Source organism: Haemaphysalis longicornis, unplaced genomic scaffold (genome assembly GCF_048455015.1).
Source record: "Haemaphysalis longicornis isolate Haplotype H1 unplaced genomic scaffold, Haemaphysalis longicornis Haplotype H1 scaffold_2, whole genome shotgun sequence".
NCBI lineage: Eukaryota > Metazoa > Arthropoda > Arachnida > Ixodida > Ixodidae > Haemaphysalis > Haemaphysalis longicornis.
This window is the reverse complement of record NW_027526295.1, coordinates 131,653,058-131,676,605: the sequence shown is the minus strand read 5'-3', so window position 1 is coordinate 131,676,605 and position 23,548 is coordinate 131,653,058. Positions and strand designations below refer to the sequence as shown.

Below are 23,548 nucleotides of genomic sequence, written 5' to 3'. Positions count from 1 at the left end.
AGGATTTATTTCGCAGTGAAAACTTGCGTGATTTGCGCTAGCGGCTTAGTCACTACACGGCACTCAAAAGAAGCAACGTCACTTACACCCGTGTTCACAAACGTAACTTAAGTGTCACTTTTGCCTTTTAACACTTTTCAGTGCCTTAACGCATTCCAAGGGCCAACCGTATGCTGAAAGGGCGCCTTTTCGTGAATTTGATCAATTTGATCCTGTTTTCCGCACTCAAAATCGAGTAGAAGGTGTGCTAGCTGGGATACTGTACCGGGTGGCGACGTTCGTCGTTTTCGCTGGCAGAGACGGCATTCAAAACTGCGAAAGACAAAACTTTTCGTTTTCTGGCAGTAGAACTCATCACCGACGAACCGACACCACAGATAGCAGTGGAACCGCGCGACAATAACACTCCGACAACCAGACCTAGTACCTAACCGACACCGCACTCGCACGTGAAAACGCACGGTAGTTTGCGGTGCGGGCGAAATGAGCTAAATTAGTGCATTTCTCCAACCGATTTTTCAGAAAAAGTACAAAAAAAACCTATGACACATCAGCGTACCGCATTCGTTACATCAACGTTAACCGTCGCAACGGCTTCGTTGCATAGAGGTTGCAAATTCATGGGCTTCAATGGGGCTGGCAATGGGAAACTGAAAAAAATTCGTTAAATCTAGGAATTTGCGACATTAATGTTCATTACATCCAGGTTTAACATTATTATAGAGGAATACAATTCGAGTTTCATAGAAAGAAATAGCGCTATTTGTGTTTTCCCGTTCACAGTTGCGCTTTCGCATTTCGTTTGTCGAGGAGTGTACACGCCTTCTATCGATTGACTCCGACCGGTGTGTTGAACGGTGCCGCCTCTCCATCCCCTGAGCTCCGCGCAGTCTGTATACTGCGTAGACAAACGCCCTGGGCGAAACGAGGGTGACATTACGGTGGTCGCTGGGCCTATAAACAACGCTAGAGCTCGGTGCACATTCTATCCACAACCTCGAAAAATGTTTGGTTGGCATAGACACGAATGCGTGGCAGCCCACATTGGAACCATCGCATCTACCTATAATTATCATCACCGATTCGGAAGCCGTCTGCAGGCAATGAATCCCCAATGACCTATAGACCATCGCAGACTTCGCCACTCACAATAATTGTTGAATTTTAGTGGTCCCAAATGTTTACACATCCACAGACCGTTCTCAGTGCCTGCAGGACTCCTCTTTACGAAGATACCCTAACATTTACGAAGATACCCTAAGATACCCCGTATGGGTTTGTGCTCAGTGACGACCCGCACGTCAAACTTAACTCCATTATCCTGGGTGCTGAGCCTGGTTTGCCGACGCATCTCTCGTAAGACTTGGCCACAGTTTCCAAAGGACGTCACTTAACCATACCTAGTGTGGGTGTCGCTTAACCGTACGTGCTTAGCACATAGCCACATGGAGATGTTCGAAGTTAAAAACCGACTAACAGGGGAAACAAATGCATTTCGACAGATTGGAAGCGAACGTGCATGCCGTGTTCTGGTTTTTATGGGGCACTTGTGCAAAAAAATGTTTTTGTTATTGTTTGAGAGTAAGGAAACAAAGAATGTAAAAACATGCCGCACATTGTTCTGACCCCCCCCCCCCCCCCCTTTGGCGTACACCGCAGCTCATCATTCCGGAGATCGTCGTGGAAACCCTGTCGACCTCGCATCCCTTTCTTCTCGAGCACCCTGGCACCATGTACCTGCTCATCTGTGGCTGCATGTTCTTCTTCAGCACTGCCGTATGCAGCCCAGTAAGCATTGGGCTTCGTTTTGAGGCTTCGTGAACAGGCGCTCCTAGTTACACCAACAACCCACTCTTCATTGCATGGGGGGTGGCCGACCAGTCTTTGTGAACTTCATGCGATGGCATCATTGTTTTGTTCCCACTTGCATACTACGATATGTACAAAACAAACCTCACATCAACGTGAGCTCCCAGCCAGGCACACTGGCTTGCATAAAAATGGCTACGCCGTAACTGTGCACGCTTGTAATGGCGCTCGTGCACAAGCACAACAAACCTCGCATGAGCTTCTGAATGGTGTCACCGTAGAGACTGCTCGTAAGCTTTAAGCAGCTTTATAATCGAGAATTCCAGAGTGCAGTAACCGTTGTTTGACCACTCCAGCTACCATGCCTTAATGGTTACCTTACTGTGGACGTCCCCGAACGTGGGCTTCACTGCAACGTTACACAAGGAGCAGACTAAGTTACCAAGCGTGCAAACTCATGACATGATGAGGGCCAACACTGAGTTTGAATCCAAAGTGGTAACTACGCACGCAACATGCCTTGGCGTGCATGCCATTTTGTAGTGCGCTCTGTTTCTGCGCACGTACCATTTTTAGGTCTGATCGAACGCTAGGCTCGATCGCTTGTTCAATTTCCACACTTTGTCACTTTTATTAGTCATTCGCGAGTGTTGTAGCGAAATGAATCAATGAGGACCCTTCGAAATTTTATTCAAAGTACGTCGTTGAAGCATTGCAAATTTAGTTTGTTGCTCGTTTAATACAAAAAGGAAAACGGAGAAATTCCACTGGCGACATTCCGCTCATCAGTCCAGTCGAAGCGCTAGTAGTAATTTTTGTGCAGGCAGAATGACAGTTGAAATGCGTCAGTTGCACTTTTCTACTTTTCATAGCTGTAAATAGCTTGTTTCTACCGGTTGCACGTGTAGATTTTACAATCCCGTTACTTGACTCGCAGCTGGCGGCATAAATATAGATCGTATTTTATGCCTTCCGTCCCAATGACCGTTAATGACTCTCATATGGTGGTTGCATGCGGCACATATGACCATCTTATGTGCAGCATGCACATAAGATGGTCGTATGTGCAGGATAATGGAATGGGCAGGATCATAGAATGGTCCTGCGTATTCTATGACTTGCTGAATCAGACACCCCACGTTAAAGGGACACTGAAGTGAATTTGTCAAGCTCCCGTTTTTGCTTGCACTGCGTAGACTGGCTCAAATTAGCACACTTTTCATCGTTTATCCGGTTGACAAATCGGTAATTATTTTACAAAGCGCGAAAGAAGAAAAACTACCATGCGCTGTTTGCGGCGGCCGCACCAACTAAGGCTGTGACGTTGGGAGGAGGGGCGCCGTGATTGGACGATGCCCAAGGTTAGCAATCACACAAGTTTTGGTTTCGGTTTCGGTTCTGTAAAACATAACCAATGGCATTGTTGGATGGGCATTCTCAATATCTCAGTAATCATCGTACCGCGCTTCTGCCATGTTGTCGGCTGTAAAATGCACAAGATAAGCCTCCCAGGACGGCTTGTAGTCGTAGCATTCACTAGCCGAGACCTACGCAGTGTATGAACGCCCTCCGCGTACCCGCAGACGCCCAAATGTCATGCGCTTTTCCCCCATATTTGGAGCTTGCCTCCCTCATGCCTGTATCGTAAAAAGCGTGTTCGCACCAGGCCAAGGGTGTGTTCATTCTGGCCTGTGCCCACTGCCTGCAAGCAGTCGGTGCTTATGGCAACAGCACGCCAACGAGAACTCGCTAGCGCGCCAGTGCCAGCCTGCGCGCGTTTTGTGAACTAGTTCGTGTAGCCATGAACGTTGCGGCCCAAAAAAAGGTGAACTCAATATAGAAAATATCGGCGGAAAACAAAAAAGTTAACTTACAAAAAAAAAAAAAAGCACGTACCCGCGGGGATTCGAACTCGTGACTTCCAAAACATTTACGGTGACATACCTGGCGCCCCAGACCACTGAGCCACAAAGCGGGACGCCAAGGTCCTGCTAATATAGGGTATATATTGTACAACCGGTTTACACTTTTATTTAGTTTTGGCATTTCAAGCCGCTTAGGTGACTATTTGTTGTACTGCGCTCGTGCAGTAAGCGTCGCCCGAATTTCCACAGTAGCTCACGTCTAGCAATTGCATTTCGTAGACGGAAAAGCGTTCGCAGATGCGTAGTCGTGCTGCTGACCGCTGTGCTTGTTCGCCCAGCGCAAAAAAGTGCTTCCCGCGCCCTAGTTTTACGCTGTACGGTAAAAATATCAGTTGATTTGATTTCCTTAGTACCTATATTGACTTCGCTGACTCTTCTTCCCGCCTTTAAGAGGCCTTATATTTTCCTACTGGCGTACCAGTCAGCGAAGCGTCGCATGTGCTCTTGCGCAGCGCTTGTGTGAAGCGACCTTGACTTGGAGCTAGATACAGTGTACAAACAAACCAAGTAAAGAAAGGCACATTCTTCCATTCACAAACGTGTCCTGGCTGCGTTTCAACTAAGCGAACGAATTGCGATAAAGCAATTTTTTTTTAACCTCCTTGATTGCGACGACCCGCCGGCGGCCGGCGGACGAAACGCTGGGCCGACTGACTCTGTCTGAAGGCCGGGGAGCCCTGCAGTAGCGCAGCCGAGGCGCAGCCAATTGCCAGCTCATCCCCTCCTGACGTCACACGAAAACGCCACAGAAAATGGGCGAGCGTAAAGAGAGGAGGACAGCATTTTCGAATTAGTTTTTCTACTAAATAAAATCGCGTAAACGCGCCTAGAGTGGTCGAAACATGGCCTGGGGACTCCGGACTACAATTTGCGCTAGTAATCCCGCAATGTTTACATATCACTTCAGTGTCCCTTTAATAAAACAGTGGTAAACAGTGGAAGTGGACAAACTTGTGCGCAGCAGAGATTTTCATAATGCCAGGAATAGACCTTTTATAAGGGTGCCGGAAACTCGTCAACGTGACAATGCATTTCTCAAAAAAGGGTCGGATGAATCTTTCACATGCAAATAGTGGCTTTGAACTTTCTTTACGTAATTTCACTACGTAAGCGTTCGAAAAGTCCGAAGCTAGTACCAGCCCGCTAGTACCAGCTCTTAGTACCGAATCGCAATTTTATATTCTGTTTCCCGGTTTTCCTCGCGACGTTATCTGTTTCTTAATACACTCACCCCAGGACGGCATTGCTGCGCACAAAACTTCAGGTTGAGCCACTAGGTAACTCCGGATTAAATCCGTGTCCTGCTCAGACCGTTGCCGCATTTACATTCACATAATGTGTGCTGCATGCTGCTTCCACCATGGGTACGTTCTTACTTACTCCACGGAATTTAAACGAAGCATGTGTTTTATTTCAATAAATAACATGCTTCTAATGTCCCATGTCCATCGTGGACACGCAAGAGCAAAATAATCTCAGCGAAATACGCAGGAGCTCTTGAAACAACACAAAAGCTATCGAGTTCACTAGTTCATGAACCTTCGCAGGCTTACACATCTCGTGCTGCTCCATCTCCTTCTTATTATCGCAAATGTAAACATAACCGGAGAGAGGACTCGAAAAACAGCAATGCTCACACCTTCTTTTATTCCCTTTCTTTCCCCCAGGGGGGCGCCAGTGTGGTATCCGTGCTGGTGCACACTCAGGGACAGAGTTTCCGATTCCTCATGATCGCTCTTGAGTGCCTGGTTTTCCTCCAGTTCTACGGTAAGAACCTGAGCGGCCACGGTGCAGGAATTGTCAGTGGTTCGTAGCTTTGTTTTTTATCACCGAATTGACGTACGTACGGCTCGAACCAAAAAGGACCAACCGCAGAGAAATATCCGTATTTGAAGAAGCAATATAGTGCAGAAGACGGGACGGAGGAACACAGTACAACAAACGGGCGCTACAAGAAAACGCCGCTGGTTGTACTGTGTTCCGTCGTGCAGTCTTTTGTGCGGTTATTTCTTCAGCATGTTCCACCAACTCGCCCGCATCCAGCTCCAGCTGCTTCAGATCCGTATTTGTCATGCACAGTCTGTGGGCCAGTTAGGCCGCATCAAAAGCATCCTAATAATCCTGCCTATTTTTACAGTGCAAAAGTAGTTGAGGAGGCAGAATTTATAATTTATCACCGAACATGACGTTTGCCTTGCTTCAGCGAAAAGATTTCAGGGTGTAAGTACGTCACAAAGTGCCGCCGTTCGGCCTTCAGATATTGTTTCCGTGGTGGCGTAGTGCCTGTAGTAACCAGAGCAAAGGGTTGGCCAGACGAGCATCTTGTGAGCCCTACGTACGACTTTAGTATGGTATGTTCTTGAGGAGGAAAGCTATGGCATAATCATCGCGTTTTGTGTCATAATCTCTCACTCCGAAAGACTATCACTAACCTTTTTTCCTCTATTACGCGCCCCCGTTCACTCCAGGTTAATTCTGCAGGTAAATTGCACACAGGTATTGGAACTATAAACTTTTGAAATGAAATCTATTTGAGTGTGTACCTCGTGTTAGCCACACTTCAGAAAACAATCTGCATTTGAGCACGAGATAACGGCTTCTATTACGGCCACGGGTGTCATTTCTCTGATGCTCAGGAGGAGGAAAAAAAACGTTTATTGCTCCCATTGAACGGGAAGACAGGAGTGCGGGATGAATGCTGGTAAAAAATTAAAAAAAAACGGCCTGATGTGCACATATCCGCACACGTTATGGTTGATCTACATGTCTAAACGCATTCGTTGCCATTCATGCACTACTCCACGCCTCATGCCATATCTAGATGTATGTAGCTTGGTTCCGTCCTGTTTCGTCGCTTGTCTGTGTTCCGGAGTCATACTTCAGTTTCTGCTGTCTATAGGTTTGGTGCGCAAAGACCCATTTTGAAGATTGCCAAAGTGAACCTGCGTTCATGTAGTCGAAGTGACGTATAAAAACCACTTAAAACTAAAAACTAACGGCAGCGATTGATAAGTTCGTTACAACCTAGTGGCGGCAAGGAAAACGAGCAGCTTTTTCGGACCGCTTTTGCAGGTGTGCGGAGACTGAGCATAGAGGCGAAGATGATAACCAAGCGTGAACCGAACTTAGTCCTCAAGTTCTGCTGGGCGTCACTAGCCCCAGTAGCCATCATTGTGAGTCACCATGTTTATTTATGTATTCATCTCGATACCCTAGAGGCCCTGAAGGGCATACGGCGGAATAAGAAAAGCAAAAGTTGAACGGATAATATGTATAGGATCAGTACACAAACAAAAACATAGAAGATTAAATACAAGGCAAGCGATACAATTTTTGCATGAGAGAGTTTCCTAACGAAGGACAGAAAATGTGTTTGAAGAGAGGCAAGGCAGCACTTGAGCCTTTAACACTTGTTTAGACAATTTACAAATAATAACATAGACGAAGTAACAAAGGAACATGTAACGCTGGGCTTGAAATTGAGAGAGTCAAGTTCAATCTATTTGCGCAAGGTACTCATTTTGTAGATATGATAATAGTGCTGTTTGAAAGATGGTAGGTTTGTTGATACTACGCATTCGGGAAACGTGTTCTATTCTGTAATGCATAGGACACTCCCATGTCACCCCCGCCTCTTTGCTTTGCTTCGTGTTTATATTTCACCCATGCCAACACTTTTTCCCTGTAGGTGCTGCAATGGCTCGAGGGGATGTATGGTGCACACCACTACAGAGACTACCCTTGGTGGCTTTGGGCCGTAATCGCATGGTTCGAGTTCGTCGAGCTCAGCTTCATACCAGTCTACGCCATCGTCTTCCTGGTGTGCACCGATAACATGGTGAGATGGTTTTCAATTAGTATTAGTCGGCGTGTAGCCTTTGAAGCTAAAGACCTGTACAGGGAGCACATATTCCACGTTGGTAGGGCAGCAAGAACGTTCTCCTACCACATTACGCTTTCCTGCAGCTCATAATTAGAGTGCATTACCTGAGCCGTATGGACTGGCCGTTGTTTGAACGGCACGTCATTGGCCAAAATAATTTTCTGAAACAGTTGGGTTGGAAAGTTTTGCGAGATAAAAAATGCGAATCATCCGCTTTGGCCCGGTTTAAGGCAGAATATTTGGATATGATGTAATGTATTTTAGCAATAATTAGGGTAAACATTTTGAGGGATTTTAGTAGATACCAAAGGTTTGTTTCAATCCGGTATGACAACCCCGTCTCTTCCGTAGGGGACACCATTGATAAACATGTTGGAATGACTTTTCATAAGAGCTGAGAAGTCGGGTTAGTAGAACTACTAATTGCACTCTAGCTATACTGGCCTTCAAGCTTTGCAGGTTGTAAATAAATGGGCACACAAAAATGGCATCTCTATAGATCTGCGCCTTCACCCGTTTCTCAGCGTTCTCAAGGACGCTAACTTGGTTGCATCAGGTTGGCTTTGACAGGTATACTGTGTTCTTCGATGGTGCTGATGTGACATCTGTGGCCCTGCGATCATGGCCTCAATTTTAGACGGTCTAAAATTTTCACTTTTGAATATTAAAAATCTCTGCGATCCGGCTGTGCCACTTCAAATGTTGAACCATTGCCATGCGGCAGAATTTTTAGCTTACTCGCAGCGATGCTCAGTGGCTAAGGCGTTGCGCTGCAAAGCCCAAGGAAGCGGGCTCGATATTCGTCGCCGTGGTTGCTTCTCAGGTGAAGGCAAAATGCGAGCACGCCTGTGTATCGCTAGCTCGCCGTTCCCCTTACACGTGACACAGTTCCTGTCTTGTCTTTCGCGTTCGTTCTTTAAGTCTTAGGGGTGCCACACCGACTGCATAGGTATTTGGTTAATGTGGCAGTACTTTTGTATATGGCCTTCTCAACGGCAATAGTAGCAGATCATCATGCGGGCGACGTGCGGTGTAACCATGCATAATTCGCTGTAATATTCCAAGCGTGAGAAGCGCCCCACCCCTTTTTCTCAGCCGCCTTGCCTTGATCGTTCATTACCAGTTTCACGCGGTAGTGTACTGCGAAGCGTTGGTATCGTTAGGGCCCGTAGTGAAAACGCCTCATGAAACATTGTGGCCATAAAGGCGAAAAATGTCTACTTCGAATGGTTTCCCGTCCGAAACTTCAAGGGTGCTAACCATGCATAATTCGCTGTAATACTCGTATTTCAAACGTGAGGAGAGCCCCTCCCCTTTCGCCCAGCCGCCTTGCCTCGAGTTCATTACCACTTTCACACGATAGTGTACTGTGAAGCGTTGGTATCGTTAGGATCCGTAGTGATAACGCCTCTTGAAACATTGTGGCCATAAAGGCGAAAAATGTCTACTTCGAATGGTTTTCCGCCCGTAACTTCAAGGGTGCTTACCTTGTACACACTAACGGCATGAAGTTCGTCGTACGTAGTCACTGAAAGAATGCTGGACTGGGCGCAGGTTTTACAGTTGCTTAGTCCGCCACCTTTGAGTCCGGTGCCGTTTCCTGAATCAGCTTATGAAGTGTGACGGTTGGGATGGCAGTTACGGATCTGTGATAATTCGGACGGATGAGGACCGTTGTTCATTGCAGCTTCCTGCATTCCGCGTCTGCTGTGCGGTAGGTCCGTCGGGATCGTCGGTGGCAGGGTGTGGGTCATGTCAAGGTCCGTCACCTGAAGAATCTTAAGCGAATTGGTCATTGCTTTCTACCTCTCTGGTCTTCTTTTCGCATATCGTGCTGGTAATATCTCGTTTCTTTTGCCGTTCTTCTGATTCGCAGCGCGTGAGGAAGTGCGCCGTGGCTGGCGAGCTGAAATCCATTGGCACCGCCACAGGGCCGCCCGCCATCTTGGCGGCGTGGCGCTGGAACAGCTGTAATCGCAAATTGGCCTAATCCGCTTAGGCTAGGCCTACCTGTGGTCACTTTGGGCTACCGGTTGTAAATATTCTATCGCTAAAACGCCCGCCGTGCAATTTCCAGAAAAGAGTTTTTTGTTGCTTAGCAGGTACTCAACTCGTGCCACGCCGGTGGCGCCACCTGTATTTTTTATAAAAATAAATGTGTGCTCGATTTTTGCAATAGATATTAAAAACAAACTCGTCGAAAACACTCTTTTGACTAAAGACTACAAAGAAGGCTCACGCTCTGGCTTAGACCTCGCGGCGGCATTCTAAATCTAACAATAATAAAAGGTTTAAATACCTGGCGCGCGAGCCGTGCATCCATACGCGGGAAAGCTCATTTCGCGTGAGCAATAAACCTCCTCCGTGTTGGTCGGGGGGTGGGAGGAAAGAGATGGGAAGGAAAGAGCGGGAGGACTGGTCGGGAGAGAGCACCCATTCGTGTGGCCTATGCGAAAACACTTCACAGTGGAGGCAAATGTGTCGGTGATCTCTGGCACGCAGGACGTGGGGAAAAGCCTCGCCCCGTTACCGACCCGAATACCGCAAAGCTGGGAACACGCCATGCTCTACCGACAGCTCCTGGTGGCCGGGAGCTCTGAGGTACAGACGCAGGCAACCGAACTAGCCAAGGCTCGTGACGGGTCAACGTCGTCAGGTCCAGCCAGAGACGCGGAGCACAAGGGCCGCCAGCACGGCAACCGACGGCGCGCGCACCCTTCTCCAGTTACGAGTCGTATGGGAACACACCTAGTTCTGGCCAGCGATGACCACAAGTTAAGTGACTTGTGTCACAACTCTCCCGGCTCGCGTAAGAGTAAGGCCTCGAAGCGAAGCGTTCCTGAGAGAGAGATGCCGGAGTCTGGAACGCTGTACGTATCGCGCCAGCTGAGCTCAATACGGAGACTGTTCGGAAATGCTGCAGCGCGCGGGCGACAGCGCTCACTGACGGAGCGGTGGGCTTCCGTTGTAGAGAAGAAGCCGCCGGCATCGGCCGTAGAAACACGAAAGGCAGGTAGCGCACCACAGTCTGCGGCGGCGTTTCCACAGGGCGCTTCAAACGCTTTCGCTTTACCCATCTGTAACAACGAAGTCGTAATCGATCTTGCTGCTGCAGCTTTAGAAAAAGAGCACAACGTGGAAGGTGACAGTTTCGACGACCAGGACTTCATTGCCGACTCCTATACTAAGCATCTGGTGCAGAAGCCGACAAAACATTCCGAGTGCGCCTCGTCACCGGGAAATACTGAACGCGGTAAAGTCACGCGCAGCGCTCCGGAACGGCTACCGCCAAAAGGGGCAGTGCCGCTACAAGTGGCCGATCAAAGCGCCACGGCACCGCCTGCGGTCGGAAACGCGGCAGCGGCACCGCAACAGGCATCAGTGAATACGCCGGCGGCTCCACAACTCTCCGATAGTGTACCAATATCGCACGGCATGTTCATGCTCGAAGAAGGCCTGGATATTCCCACCAAGGATTTGGGCCAAGTACAAGATCTTGCGCAAGCTACGACGATGTTACGCGAACCACAACCAACAGCCTTGAAGAAATCATCCGTTGTGCCACCGTTTTCCCCAAAGGCATCGCCATCAATGTTTCCCGAAAAACCACCGGCCTCCATCCTCAGTTCAACCGAACGCGCGTTTGCACCCGCAGCAACGTGTCCCAACCAAGCGCCTCGGGCCCCTGTGACACCCGGAAAACAGGCCGACGTCCAGATAAACCGAATAAAAAAGTCAGCCATGTCAAATGAAACTCCTCGAACAGCGGCGCCCGTGGACAGCAGGTCTCTCGATCTCGGCTTGCCGCCTGTAGAGGTTGCAACGGACAAGCATTTGCCCCAGTGTGGAACCGCTTCCAAATCTGCGGAAATTACGGCGAAGGCTGAAACAGGCGTCGACGGAGCAGGCACGTGCTCATCTGAGGTGGTGTCCGGAGCTGCGTCAACGCCTTTTACATCGCCCCGTAGTACAACGTTCCACGCGGCAGCGTCAACGGGCCTGGTGATACCTTTGCACCAACAGCTTATTTTTAGAAAACAGCATAATCGCAAGCGCCACCAATCAAAGTACCTGAAAAAACGAGAAAAAAGGGAAACGACGATCTCAATACCAACATCGAAGGTAAGCCTGATTGTACTTATTGCTTGTACCACCCACTTTTGGAATGGGCCACTGTAGTGTCCTTTTCTTTGCATTCAAGAAGGCTAACACGAGCAGGTGTCCAAATATTAATAGGCAACCCAATGTGGCCCACACATTTGTGACCATCACAGATAAAGAAGCGCATGTCTGAGCACTTCGGAAACAATATTTCACATGCGGTATAAATACTGTTTTGTCATTGATAGTACATAGCAACGTCACTGTATAATCACTCGACCTTCTCTTTCCCGCTGGTCGTCAGGAGTTTTCGCTTCGACTAACCTTGCGGATTGACAAGAAGCAATGCCCACAGCATTCCCCAGCTACCGTGTTCAAAACGACGCAAACGTTACCAAGTTAAAGGACTACTGACACGAAATTTCAAAGCTGAGATAACTATGTAAAACGCTTCCTTTTTATCAGGAGATATCTCCCAGAAAGTTTCAACAGCAACCGTTTAGCGAAACATATTTAAAATCCATTTTAATCTTCGCCCGCACGAGAAAGCCCAGGGCGGGCCGACGTGACATCATCTGCTACGTGCCCCAAACTGCCGACGTCGGGGCTCCCGTGACGAAGCCGACGCGCTGGCTGTGGTTGGCGCGCGCTGCTCGGGCGTGTGTACACGTCATGGTTTTGGGACTGACGTCATGCTGCCCGGGCCTGTGGGGACGGCGAAGACCTCGCTCGCGCGCGCTTCCAGAGAGGCAGCGATACGGCAAGAATGGTGACGCCATGTCATACATGCTGTCATGGCGGCCGCTCGGCGTTTTTTTGTCGAAACCGAAAGTGGCACGAATAAACGACGCCGTAAATGAATGTTTACGCTGCGCTCGACCATCTAATCTGTCATTCGATGATTAGTGGGCTGGTAGGCGCGCATAGCAGCGAAAAAAACGTAACATAAAAATTTCGTGTCGGTACTCCTTTAAACTAAACGAAGCCATTTTCTCCGGCAAGAAAAGTCTATCTTCTCGTCTTCACGTACAAACACGACCGGCCCAAAGCATCTACCTCGTAGTCGTAAGAAAGTAAAGTCGGTTGCTTTCACTCGTCCGGCCGCGAATTTCAGACTCGTGAAACATTATTTGTTCGGGAGTTCACAGTCTGTGCTGTCCAGTTCGCGTTTAACTAAGTCATTCGTTGTATTGTCACGACCAGTATAAACAAAGGGCGTCATTGAGCTATAGTTAGAAGTGAAAGGTGCAAAAAAAGAACGTCTTGAGCAGACTAATACCACGCTTATAAAGTTCTCACTAAACTGCGCATTTCCACATTTGTGACTTGAGTGACAAGATGATGTCGTTTTCTTGGACAGAAGGGCAGGTTCACGCTATCCGCGCTTTGCGCAACCCAGATCTGTGTGAATCGTTTCTGCTACGACCAGTGCGCAGACAACTTCGTGGAAGGGTCCTCATCGCCAAAAACAATAATACAAGAACTGTTTCAGCGCACCGCTAATGCCGTGCCGACCAGCAGTTCCACCACTCATCAGAAGCCACTCCGCGAGTCTTGTGCGCACTGGTATGGCGGAGTGGCATTTCCACTGCGCAGGCTCAACATTTTACCGTGAATGTTCGTGAATTGCCGGACCCGGGGCCCTATGAACGGGTACCGTTTTTAGGCCACCAAGCGGCAATACTCTGAACGGTGCACGGTTTGGTGAAAGCACCAATCGCGTGAAATCCTGACCACGTCGTTTACCACACGGTGCGCGAAGTACGGTGTTAGGAAATTCGACTGCTCCTCAGCAATTCATTCCGCCGGCGTCGCCCTTTCGTACTTCAAATAGGCGATTCGTAACTTCCCCAAGCCCCAATCGCCCTCAAAATCCTCTCCAGTAGAACACCATCCCACCCCGTGGCCCTGCTGTGGACCATGGCCCACACACGAACAGACCCCCAATGATATGGCCCACCGTATGGCTCGAGCTCTTGCCGTCCGAGCGGGTCCTTCTTTTGGTTCTACCCACGGTACCCTCAGCTTACGAGACGCCCGAGTCTCGCACCGGGAAATCACCCAACACTTCTGCACCCTCCGCAAGATATATCCTCCCCTACACCCTTCCATCGCCCACGAGGCCTCTCGCCACTGCATCGGCTACTCCAAACCCCACAATCCCCTGCCGAACGTACCCGCTGTCATTTTCTGCTAGCGTCGCCACAGCCCATTTCCACCTTTTCTCTCCATCTTACACTAAGAGCAGGCCCTGGAGAGCTCCGACCCGGAAGTGCATTTGGCAGTAACCAACCGGGCCGCCCAGGTAACGGAGAATATCGCATCTTCCAACACCCTTCTTCCCAAGACCCAGTTTTAAACAGTGTTACTTTTCCTTTTCCTCCTCTTTTTTCGGCGCCGTGTTCCTCAAACAGTGAGGACTTAGAGGTTAGCAGGGATTCAAACGATGCTGAGAGGCTGAGAGTGTCGTCAGAGACAGTTTTCAAGCAACTGGAGAGTTTTCGTGGTCGAGGACAGGGTGAGAGGCTACTTTTTTGTGAAAGAAGCTGGAGAAGAACAACCAAGCTCTGTGTTTAGAGAACCTGCAACACTTTCGATAAACGTTTTCACTCTTTCCTTCGCGTTTGGAAGCACTGCGAAAGCTGTAGTTATCGCCATCACAGAACGGCACTGTGTGATTTGCTCGTCGCACCAGATACGTCTTCCATTTCTGTTTCATTGCTGCAACTGAAGGAAAACCGGCCAACAGGATCTAAATGGCCCTAATGACGTAATTCGAGCAGTGGAAGAATGTGAAGACCGGGAAAAAAAATCTTTTGAGCGAGTTTCCAAGTTATCTGATGGACACAGCTAGCTGTAATTTTTGGCTCAGGTACTTTGTGACTCCTTAATTCAAGTACTGAGTGTGTTGGATGACTAAATTCTGCAAGCATTTAAAATTTCAAAAAAGTTGAAAAAGTATTGCAGGGTACCTTTGACCCAATGGTGCGGAGAAATCGCTCTATCTGCTGCGTTAGATCAACAAGATGCCGTAATTGCTTACCTCGACGAAATTATGAAAGAAGCACACAGCAGCCGAACAGTTTGATAAAATGTTTGAAGTTCTGTGCAGCACGGTGTCAGGGTACACGCGCCTTTTATCGGAATTTAATTGCTTCAAAAGTGCAGCCTGTGCTGGAGTACTAGAACGCATTCCGAAAAGACGTTCGCCAACAGTGTCCTGTATCCTCAAGTTCATGCAGATAGCCAAGCACGAGATTCACCATCTACGCTGTGAGGAGATAGTTGTTTATGGAGCTGTTGGAACAAGCTTCCAAAGCTGCCAAAGATGGAAAAACATATCCTGTCGAGCGACCGAGATGTCGAAGGCGCCGGTGAGGTACGAAAACAGAATTTACAATTACGCTTCAGTATAACCGACGGCCTACTTTCAAGGAAAGAGAAGTTGTTTGGTTGAGTACCAGGTGAGGGCCTCCTTAGTCCACGGAGAACTGATTCTGGGCCACCTTTCTCGCCCGATCTAGCCAGTGTTGGTGATCGGGGTTTGAGCTGGTCATTCTACTCCCACTGCTCAACTTAGAGGTTGGGATTCCGGGAAAGGGATGGTGTGTGGAGGCACTGCCACACCATCAGCAGAGAGTACATGAATACGTGACTCTAGACAAAATGTACAATTGTGTTGGGTATAGAGTTGGGTGTATGGAGTGTAGTAACCTACCATGTGGAAATGTGTTCGTCTGAAGCTGCGGGAAGATGGACATGCCTTCACGATACATTTTGAGATGTGGAGGCGGAAAGTTTTCTTGTTGCAAGCGGTGATGAGGCCCACTTTCCACGTACATTATTAATACATTGATGCCTTTAGCAGGCATAAAGAGGTGTCTTAATCAAGACTTCGAGGGAATTCTGACGTTGAGGGCGCTTGAACTTGTACGTCTGAATAGGTTATCAGAAGCAGAGGTGGACCAAATCCGGCAATACAAAACCATCCATACAAGCAAATTTTACTTTGACACTACTGCAGGCCAATAATTTGGCCCCAGTAGAAGTGAGTACAAACGTAGAATGCATGACACAATTCACAAAAATAAAAACGACAAGGTCACGTAGTGTTAAGAATAAATTACCGTTGTCCCCAAAATTTAGTAAGAGAAATGTTTTTCTCATTCAGTAACAAAATCGCAGCACACAAAATTGTGCAGGAAGCTAATTCCAATCTTGAATTCTTTGAGGGAAGATACTGTACTTAGAACAATTTGTTTTGCGAACAATAGAGCCAACGAATGTTGGTGATTGTAGCGATTCCTCCTCGTGCTTCGCATGCGCTTGGTGCACGAAGAACAAAGCGGCCTCAAATCCATCGACGACATGGAGGCGGTACTCTGGCACATGCACACAATCAGCCGCTAACATTTCAATGAAGCAGGGAGCACTGTCAGGATCACCTTCGTGATGCCGCCTCTTTCTGTGAAACGGATTGATCATTGTGTGCCCTGAGTATATTGAATACGTGGCTGCGTAGTATCGATGGGGGAATGCCTGAAGCTCATTTCTCTGTCGCATGTTTATTAAGACCAAACGCAAACCTTACCAAGATGCTGGAGCTGATGAAAAACTTTGTCATCATGCGCAAAACCTGTGCTCTCGTTTTTAGACCATCTGAAAATGCGAAAGCTAGAAAACATGGGGCTCACGTTAGTCCAATGCATAATTTGATTTGCGAGAATATTCCTTGTTCAACTTTTATAAACGCCGGTTTATTCTGTTGCATGTACTTGTGCTATTCAATGTACTGAAATTGCGCCTACCTTTATACCGGTTTCCGAGGACACTCAATAGCCCAGCTCAAGTAGTTGAGGTCTGAACCGTCTGAACCAATGTTTGTTTTGGTTTTAATTTTATTCCAAAGCATTGCTTTATATTTTATATAGATTATAAAAAAAACCTGCGTTTGTAAGCACAAAATGGCCGGCATGGCAACATGTCTGTCCTCCTCCTGGTTTTTCTAGATCTACGCCACTGCTAAAGGGGGTTGACCTCCCCAGGTCTAAAGCCCGCACTTGGCGACGTCAGTCCTGTCACTGAGGTTCATACCAGTCACTAGGTTAACCTTGTTTAAAGCGCGTGAGTCCGCAGCCAAGTGCCATGTAGGCCGCCAAGCGCAATGCTCTTTGTGCGAGCCCAGCGGCATCAGTATTTGGCAACATGCTGGCGTGTGGTCAGCCGGGCGAGTGTTATTGTGGGTATTCTGAACAAATATTTACCGCAAAGGACTGAGCATAACACCACCGCGCACATAATACGAGGTGGCATCTGGGACAAAAAATCCTGTAACAGGGACTTTGCTGACGTACAATGCGAGTGAAAAAAATTTAGAAAAAGGGACGAGATAAATTGCGTAAGGACGACTAGAGCAATAGACAGGTGACGGCGCAAGGGTTAAAAGCACTCTGCAAGTAAATATTTCGTAACGATATGCGACATTGCTTACGTTCACCCGTTCGCTCTCGTTGACAATCGCACTGACGCAGACTTTTCAAAGGCCTTTTTCGCTTCACCGTCACCGCTGAGGGTTTATCTAGATAAACTCGCATTTGATCAGAATTGGACATCCTGCAGAGCCGGAAGGCTGTTAACCACCGCAGCGACATCACGCGCCGCTGAAAAGTCACGAGCAGCTCTTCGTAGCTTGCTGAAGGTTCTTTCTATGTCAAGGTGCTTGAACGCAGAGAAAACCCAGTGCGGAACGCGAAAGGAGGCAGCCAGTTGCACTTGGATACACGGCGGCACGCGAAATTTCCTCTTCAACGACGTGCTTGCATTACACCAACACAGACAGCAGACGCCACAGGTTTATAGCATCTCGAGAAACCTACAGATTGACTAGCTAGTGCGTAGTTTTTATGAGCACCGAGGGCAAATAGCGCAGCCCAAAATCATTGTCATTATTATTGCCCTTCTGTGGAGCCCCGGGGTATCAAAAGGGAGGAAAGCGCGACCAGCGAAATAGTCCGCGTTAAAAAGTGAGGCAGTTAGGGCAAAATGTGCAGCTAAGCACACAATGCGTATATGACGTCAGGGGGCCTTCTCAATTATCAACGCCGTGCGGCCCGTGGCAATCAAGAGCTCGACGCTCCCACGTCCTCCTATGAGACCTCAGGCAGCTCGTACTGCCAGCAGGCTATCCACATCCATTAATTTTATGGTGCACAGTATATCAAAAATTCCCCCGCATTTCCCCGAGGGGGAGAATGTGAAAGTGCGAATGCACGGTTGTCGGCCCGCTTGCGGCGCTTGCGCTCGGCCCCCGCAGCCCACCGCCTCGCCGCCTTCTCTTCCATCTCTTCCATCGGGTTTGTAGTATCACGTGTACACCACGCAGTTATCAAGCCGCTATAACGCCGCTGAGTCGCCAACGCACGCCGCTGACGACGTAGTTTGAATGCGTTAAAGATATAAGGCGCGTTACTAACACTGATAGCGGCGTCGCGTCCGTGGCTTAGTCGTTAGAGCGTCGCGCTGCGGCCGCAAAGTCCTCGGATCGAAACCTGGCGCCGGATGCTGTTTCTTTTTTAAATATAGAGGAGCACTGCGGACGCCGCCGCCGCCGGCGGTGGATGGTTTGGGGTCGCTTATAAAGTGCATTCGCACTTAAAATGCCGAGCACTTCCAAGTGACCAAATTTGGTGATCTATTATTGTACTCAGTGATCCCTATATATATATATATATATATATATATATATATATATATATATATATATATATATATATATATATATATATATATATATAAATCTAAAGAAAGATAAAACTCACAAAGCGCGCAGAAATAGTATAAGTAAAGAGTCGGATACACAGCAAGAGCAATAACAAACAAGGTTTACTTACGTAGCGGCAACGGGACTTGCCTTCATCAGAGTAAAGTTACATGATTTTGCTGTCGCAAACATTTGGAACACATGTCTTATATAGGTTTGCAGAAAACTGTGAGAAGGAACGGAAAATGTTTCGGAAAAGGAGAGTACGCATACAGTCGGGCTACGCCCATGTTACAACAACAACAACAAAAAAAAGGGGGGGGGGGAGCGAGAGAGAGAAAGGGGTCGTGTTAACTAAGCAGCGTTCAAGGTTGCACCATGACGGGTCAACGTATGCCGCGCGGGCTGCAAGTTCAGACAATGCGGGAGTTTCCCGCATGCGGGACAAGTTTCCCGCATTGTCTGAACTTGCATGCAGCCCGCGCGACATACGTTGACCCGTCATGGTGCAACCTTGAACGCTGCTTTGTTAACACGACCCCTTTCTCTCTCTCGCTCCCCCCCCCCCCTTTTTTTTGTTGTTGTTGTAACATGGGCGTAGCCCGACTGTATGCGTACTCTCCTTTTCCGAAACATTTTCCGCTCCTTCTCACAGTTTTCTGCAAACCTATATAAGACATGTGTTCCAAATGTTTGCGACAGCAAAATCATGTAACTTTACTCTGATGAAGGCAAGTCCCGTTGCCGCTACGTAAGTAAACCTTGTTTGTTATTGTTCTTGCTGTGTATCCGACTCTTTACTTATACTATATATATATATATATATATATATATATATAGGGTATGAAAATGAGGGGCTCGTTAGGAAAATACAGAAAGAAATGCCGGCAGTCTACAACGCCAAAGAAAGCATAGGGGAAGGTTAGACTCTTTTTTTACCGTTAGTGACGTTACATTATTATTAATTTTTATTAATTACGGGAGAAAGAAAGAAAGAAAAACACGCGCCCAGAGTGGGGACCGAACCCACGCCTTTCGATTAGATCTGAGTGGCGCTAGCTACCACCCTCAAGCGTCAGATACAGTTGTAGTAAATATAAATACCCCCAGAAAGTGAAGCAGAACACAGTCGCCCAGATAGCCGAATTGGTAAGGCATTCGAGATCTAATCGAAAGGCGTGGGTTCGGTCCCCACTCTGGGCGCGTGTTTTTCTTTCTTTCTTTCTCCCGTAATTAATAAAAATTAATAATAATGTAACGTCACTAACGGTAAAAAAAGAGTCTAACCTTCCCCTATGCTTTCTTTGGCGTTGTAGACTGCCGGCATTTCTTTCTGTATATATATATATATATATACATATATATATATATATATCTTTGTTGTGAAATCTCGTCCTTAATGCAAGGAAAACCGACACGCTTTTACGAAGTGCTTCGCATTGACTAGAATTGCGAACACAGGCATGGCAACTGTAAAGCGCAATCAACAGTTACACGGCGGGGTTACCGGCAAAAGCGGTCATCCCTCGGCTGGCGATGTCTCTGCAGGAACACCAGGTCACTGGAGCCTCACCGGAAACGGAAGCTTCCCTGGGTCTTGCGGACCCACATGGAACGCTTCGCGGTTTGCTGCGTACGGGGCCCACACCTACGTCCGGATGCCCTGAACGGCGAGAATCAAACCGTCTGCGTGAACGTCCGAGCCTGCCACAGGAAGCTGGAGCCGCAGCTGTCATTCACGGGTCCCCTCCCCAATCTCAGCCCGCTGGCTTAGCATCAACCTCGGAGGATTGTCGGTCGTGGACGTCAAATGCCGCTGTTGCACTGCCGAAGACGCAGCTACCAATGGCGACGACGACCCGGACCAGGACAACACAGCCATCACCAGTTCCTGAGACGGCGCCCTCTCGTGGCTTTGAACTTCCAGTTGCAGAAGACGCGCCGCTTTTGGTGCTCCCCGGGGAAGTGGAGCACCTTACCGCAGGACACAACGTCCTTACTGTGCCAGATGTCCCACGTCCGGTTTCTGCGGGTGTTCCAAGTGTGAAAGAGGAGGGAACCAGGAAAGCCGAAGTCCATCACAAGCGCCGGAAGCGCGAGGGGAAACCACAGGGAGGCGCCAGCATCCACGGAAGCACATCGCCTGACCGGAATGTGCCCGCGCTGTAACCAGTTTGTGGATACCGCTTCCGCCAAAGATGGCCAGGGTAGGGCGCGGCTACGACTAAGATGTCGCACCGCTAAACTGTTGTAGTTGTTTGAATTCAAGCTTTACAGGTTTACGGAACGACTTTGTGAATAGGTGTTACCAAGTCTATCTGAATCAGTGCGCTGTTCATTTCTTATCTTATCCATAGTTACCCCGTTTCTGTACAATTCTCAACCAGTATAGCCATGAACTGCGATTGTTGTTACTATTTGTAGTTTGAGCGAGAATTTTCTAAAGTGCGGTGCTGTTTTGGTTCTACTGTTGCTGTTAAACATTTTGGTATCCGCTATAGTTTTACTCCACTCCTTGCAACTGCTGTCGTATGTTTAGTTCCCGTCGCACAGAACGGCCGTGTGCGACGTGAACCTTCGGCAGTGTTCCCGAAGTTTTCAAGAACTTTCTTGGCTATGAAACTTGAAATTTGGGCAATAAATTTGTAGCGGGCTGCATTTTTCTTCTCTTCACCGGTTCTTTTTTTAACGCTTAGGTGTTTTCTTTTTTGTGAACTATAATTGGAACGCTCCCCAGATCACTTTCCCCCACAAGAGGCGACCGGGCCTACAGAGGAGAGAATTTACCGAGCGCTGTAGGTATACAGAACTATCATGGCTCCACCGATGCACCAGCGCTGTTTTCAGTCCTTCTCCGTCCATGTTACATCAACGTGTAGACATGGAACAGTACAGGTTGGTCCGACGAAAGGCGGTTCGCTTTTCCATCACTTGGCATAATTGCGATGGTTGCCGCGATAGCCTGTTGTGCTCCACGAAAATATTGTCGCAGTAATCACTTTATGTTGAACCGTTAGGGTTGATGGACTGACTGGAGAGAAGTGCGCCGCTTGGCCAATGCGTGTGACCTGTGCTACACGCGACGGAAGCCACGATAAGCCCACGTGCGGTTGTTGCGTATCGCACTGCCTATTCCGTGGACCATGCGACAGAATAATGTTCAGCTTTATTCTGTGGTCTAGACCACCGGGTTATGTTCTGTTTTGAACCACTGTTAAAAGGGCTCCGCTCGTCGGCTTCCGTGGCGCAGAGGCAGAGTATTGGGTTTTGGCGCAGCCGCCCTGAGTTTTAGGCCTAGCAGATATGTAGTTATTTTTTCTTCAAGTGAATTTTTTTGCTGTAACTTCCTCTCATATGTCAGTCCTACGCATTATGTAAATATGTTGATTTGTATCTTTTAGGTTTCAGGCGAATAAGGACCAACTATGCCGTGGTACGGTCCACAAAATAAACCTGAACATTATCCAGTAGTGCGGTCGCAGAATAATGCTGCACATAATCCAGTGTTCATGATCATGATCATCCACTGGTCCACAGAATAGGCACTGCCGTTACGTATTCGTATCGGTATAGGAAAGCATGCCTGGCTGCGCATTTGAGAAATCTGGCCGCCTAGACGCACCCTACGTTCACTTTTTTTTTCACGTGTATAGAATAACCAAAAAGCGAATATACCATGATAGGCTAAAACGACCTAAAATTTGCCAACTATCTGTGTTTTCGAGAAGAGTGCGTATAATTAAGCAAAAAGACTTGTTGCAGAACTTGTTGCATCAAAAACTTGTTGCAGGAATAAAAGTGCCCAGTTTTACGAAAATAAAGCCACTGGGTTCGAACCCCGACCCTATGCGTGAAAACGCACGACTCTACGCCTAGGTCTCTGAGGCCGGACACGATGTCACTTTGGCAGTTGCTCAAAAAATATGCACTGTGTTCCAGGGGAACCAGTAGATGGCGCTAATGGGAGTGCGTCCAGGCGGCCAAATTCAAAATGAAATACGTAGCATACGCCTATGCCCAAACGCAAACGGGAAAAGACGAAGAGATATGCCGCCAAACACCAAAGGAAAGAAGTACGGCTCAAATTTCTGCTCCAATTTCTCCATTGAAGGCTGATCTAGAACGCACTGAAACGGACGAAAGCTCGGACGAGGAAGAAAAAGTAAAAAGATCAAAAAGTATGGCAATGGAATTACCGCAGCCTACAAAGTAAAAGCGAAGCCTAGAACAACATACAACAGCAATAACAAAAAAGGCAGGCATATGTATTTAAGAAGCAAGGATCAAAACCAAATTGAACGGATAGACCATTATTGCTCACTAGACAGATTTCAGGGTCTGCACTGACGCCAGGAAGGACGTAACGACGACACACAATGAACTTAGTGCAACCACAGTCGGTCCTAATCGAAGTGACTCTCACATGAGACACCAACGAAGCACTATCATCCTCAACCTGTACAGCCCTTCATGGAAGAAAGAGGAATGCTTCGAGGACCTCCTATGGGAGACCAATCAAGACGCTGCAGAGAACAATTTGACCGTCCTAGGCAGTTTTAATGCCCCTCACAAAGAATGGAAATACCGGTGCAGCTCTGCAAAAAGGAACTCGGATGGTTTTGATGTATATGAATTATTCAAAAAGCCCCACAACAGGAGAAAACGGGAATCGCACCGACACTTGCCACTACCTCGCCTCACTAGGCAGACACACTAATACTGCCTGGCAAACACCCAGGTAGCGACCACAATATAATTTGCACCACAGTAAATTCAGAAAAATTCAGTGAACCTTTGGTACCAGCTAAATTCACCGACTGGAAGAAATATAGAAAATCTATGCACCAGGGAATGGCCAAAGCAAAAAAAAAAATTCAAAGGCAGCTTGCACAACTTTGAAAGCCTGATGTTCCAGCAGAGCCGTCTTGGTTTCACTAAGCTAAACTCGACGAGCGCCGGATAAGTCACTGGGAACTATTTCCCTGTGCATATATATGACGCTGGTCAGCAAAATACCAAATCAAAGCAAATTAAAGTATATAAGTGCTTCATTTGTACAGTGCGGTATTT

At 47.9% G+C, this 23,548-nt stretch overlaps 1 protein-coding gene across 1 annotated transcript in view; it reads left to right on the top strand.

The window, feature by feature from the left end:
• LOC144168290 (sodium-dependent proline transporter-like) overlaps positions 1–20,373 on the top strand; it is a 34,475-nt gene extending 14,102 nt beyond the window's left edge. The window contains exons 6-11 of the mRNA XM_077697302.1: positions 1,660–1,788; positions 5,402–5,501; positions 6,807–6,907; positions 7,423–7,572; positions 9,494–9,587; positions 20,240–20,373. Of these exons, the coding sequence (XP_077553428.1) occupies positions 1,660–1,788; positions 5,402–5,501; positions 6,807–6,907; positions 7,423–7,572; positions 9,494–9,587; positions 20,240–20,373 (708 nt within the window). The remainder of the gene's footprint in view (positions 1–1,659; positions 1,789–5,401; positions 5,502–6,806; positions 6,908–7,422; positions 7,573–9,493; positions 9,588–20,239) is intronic.
• Positions 20,374–23,548: the final 3,175 nt, after the last annotated feature.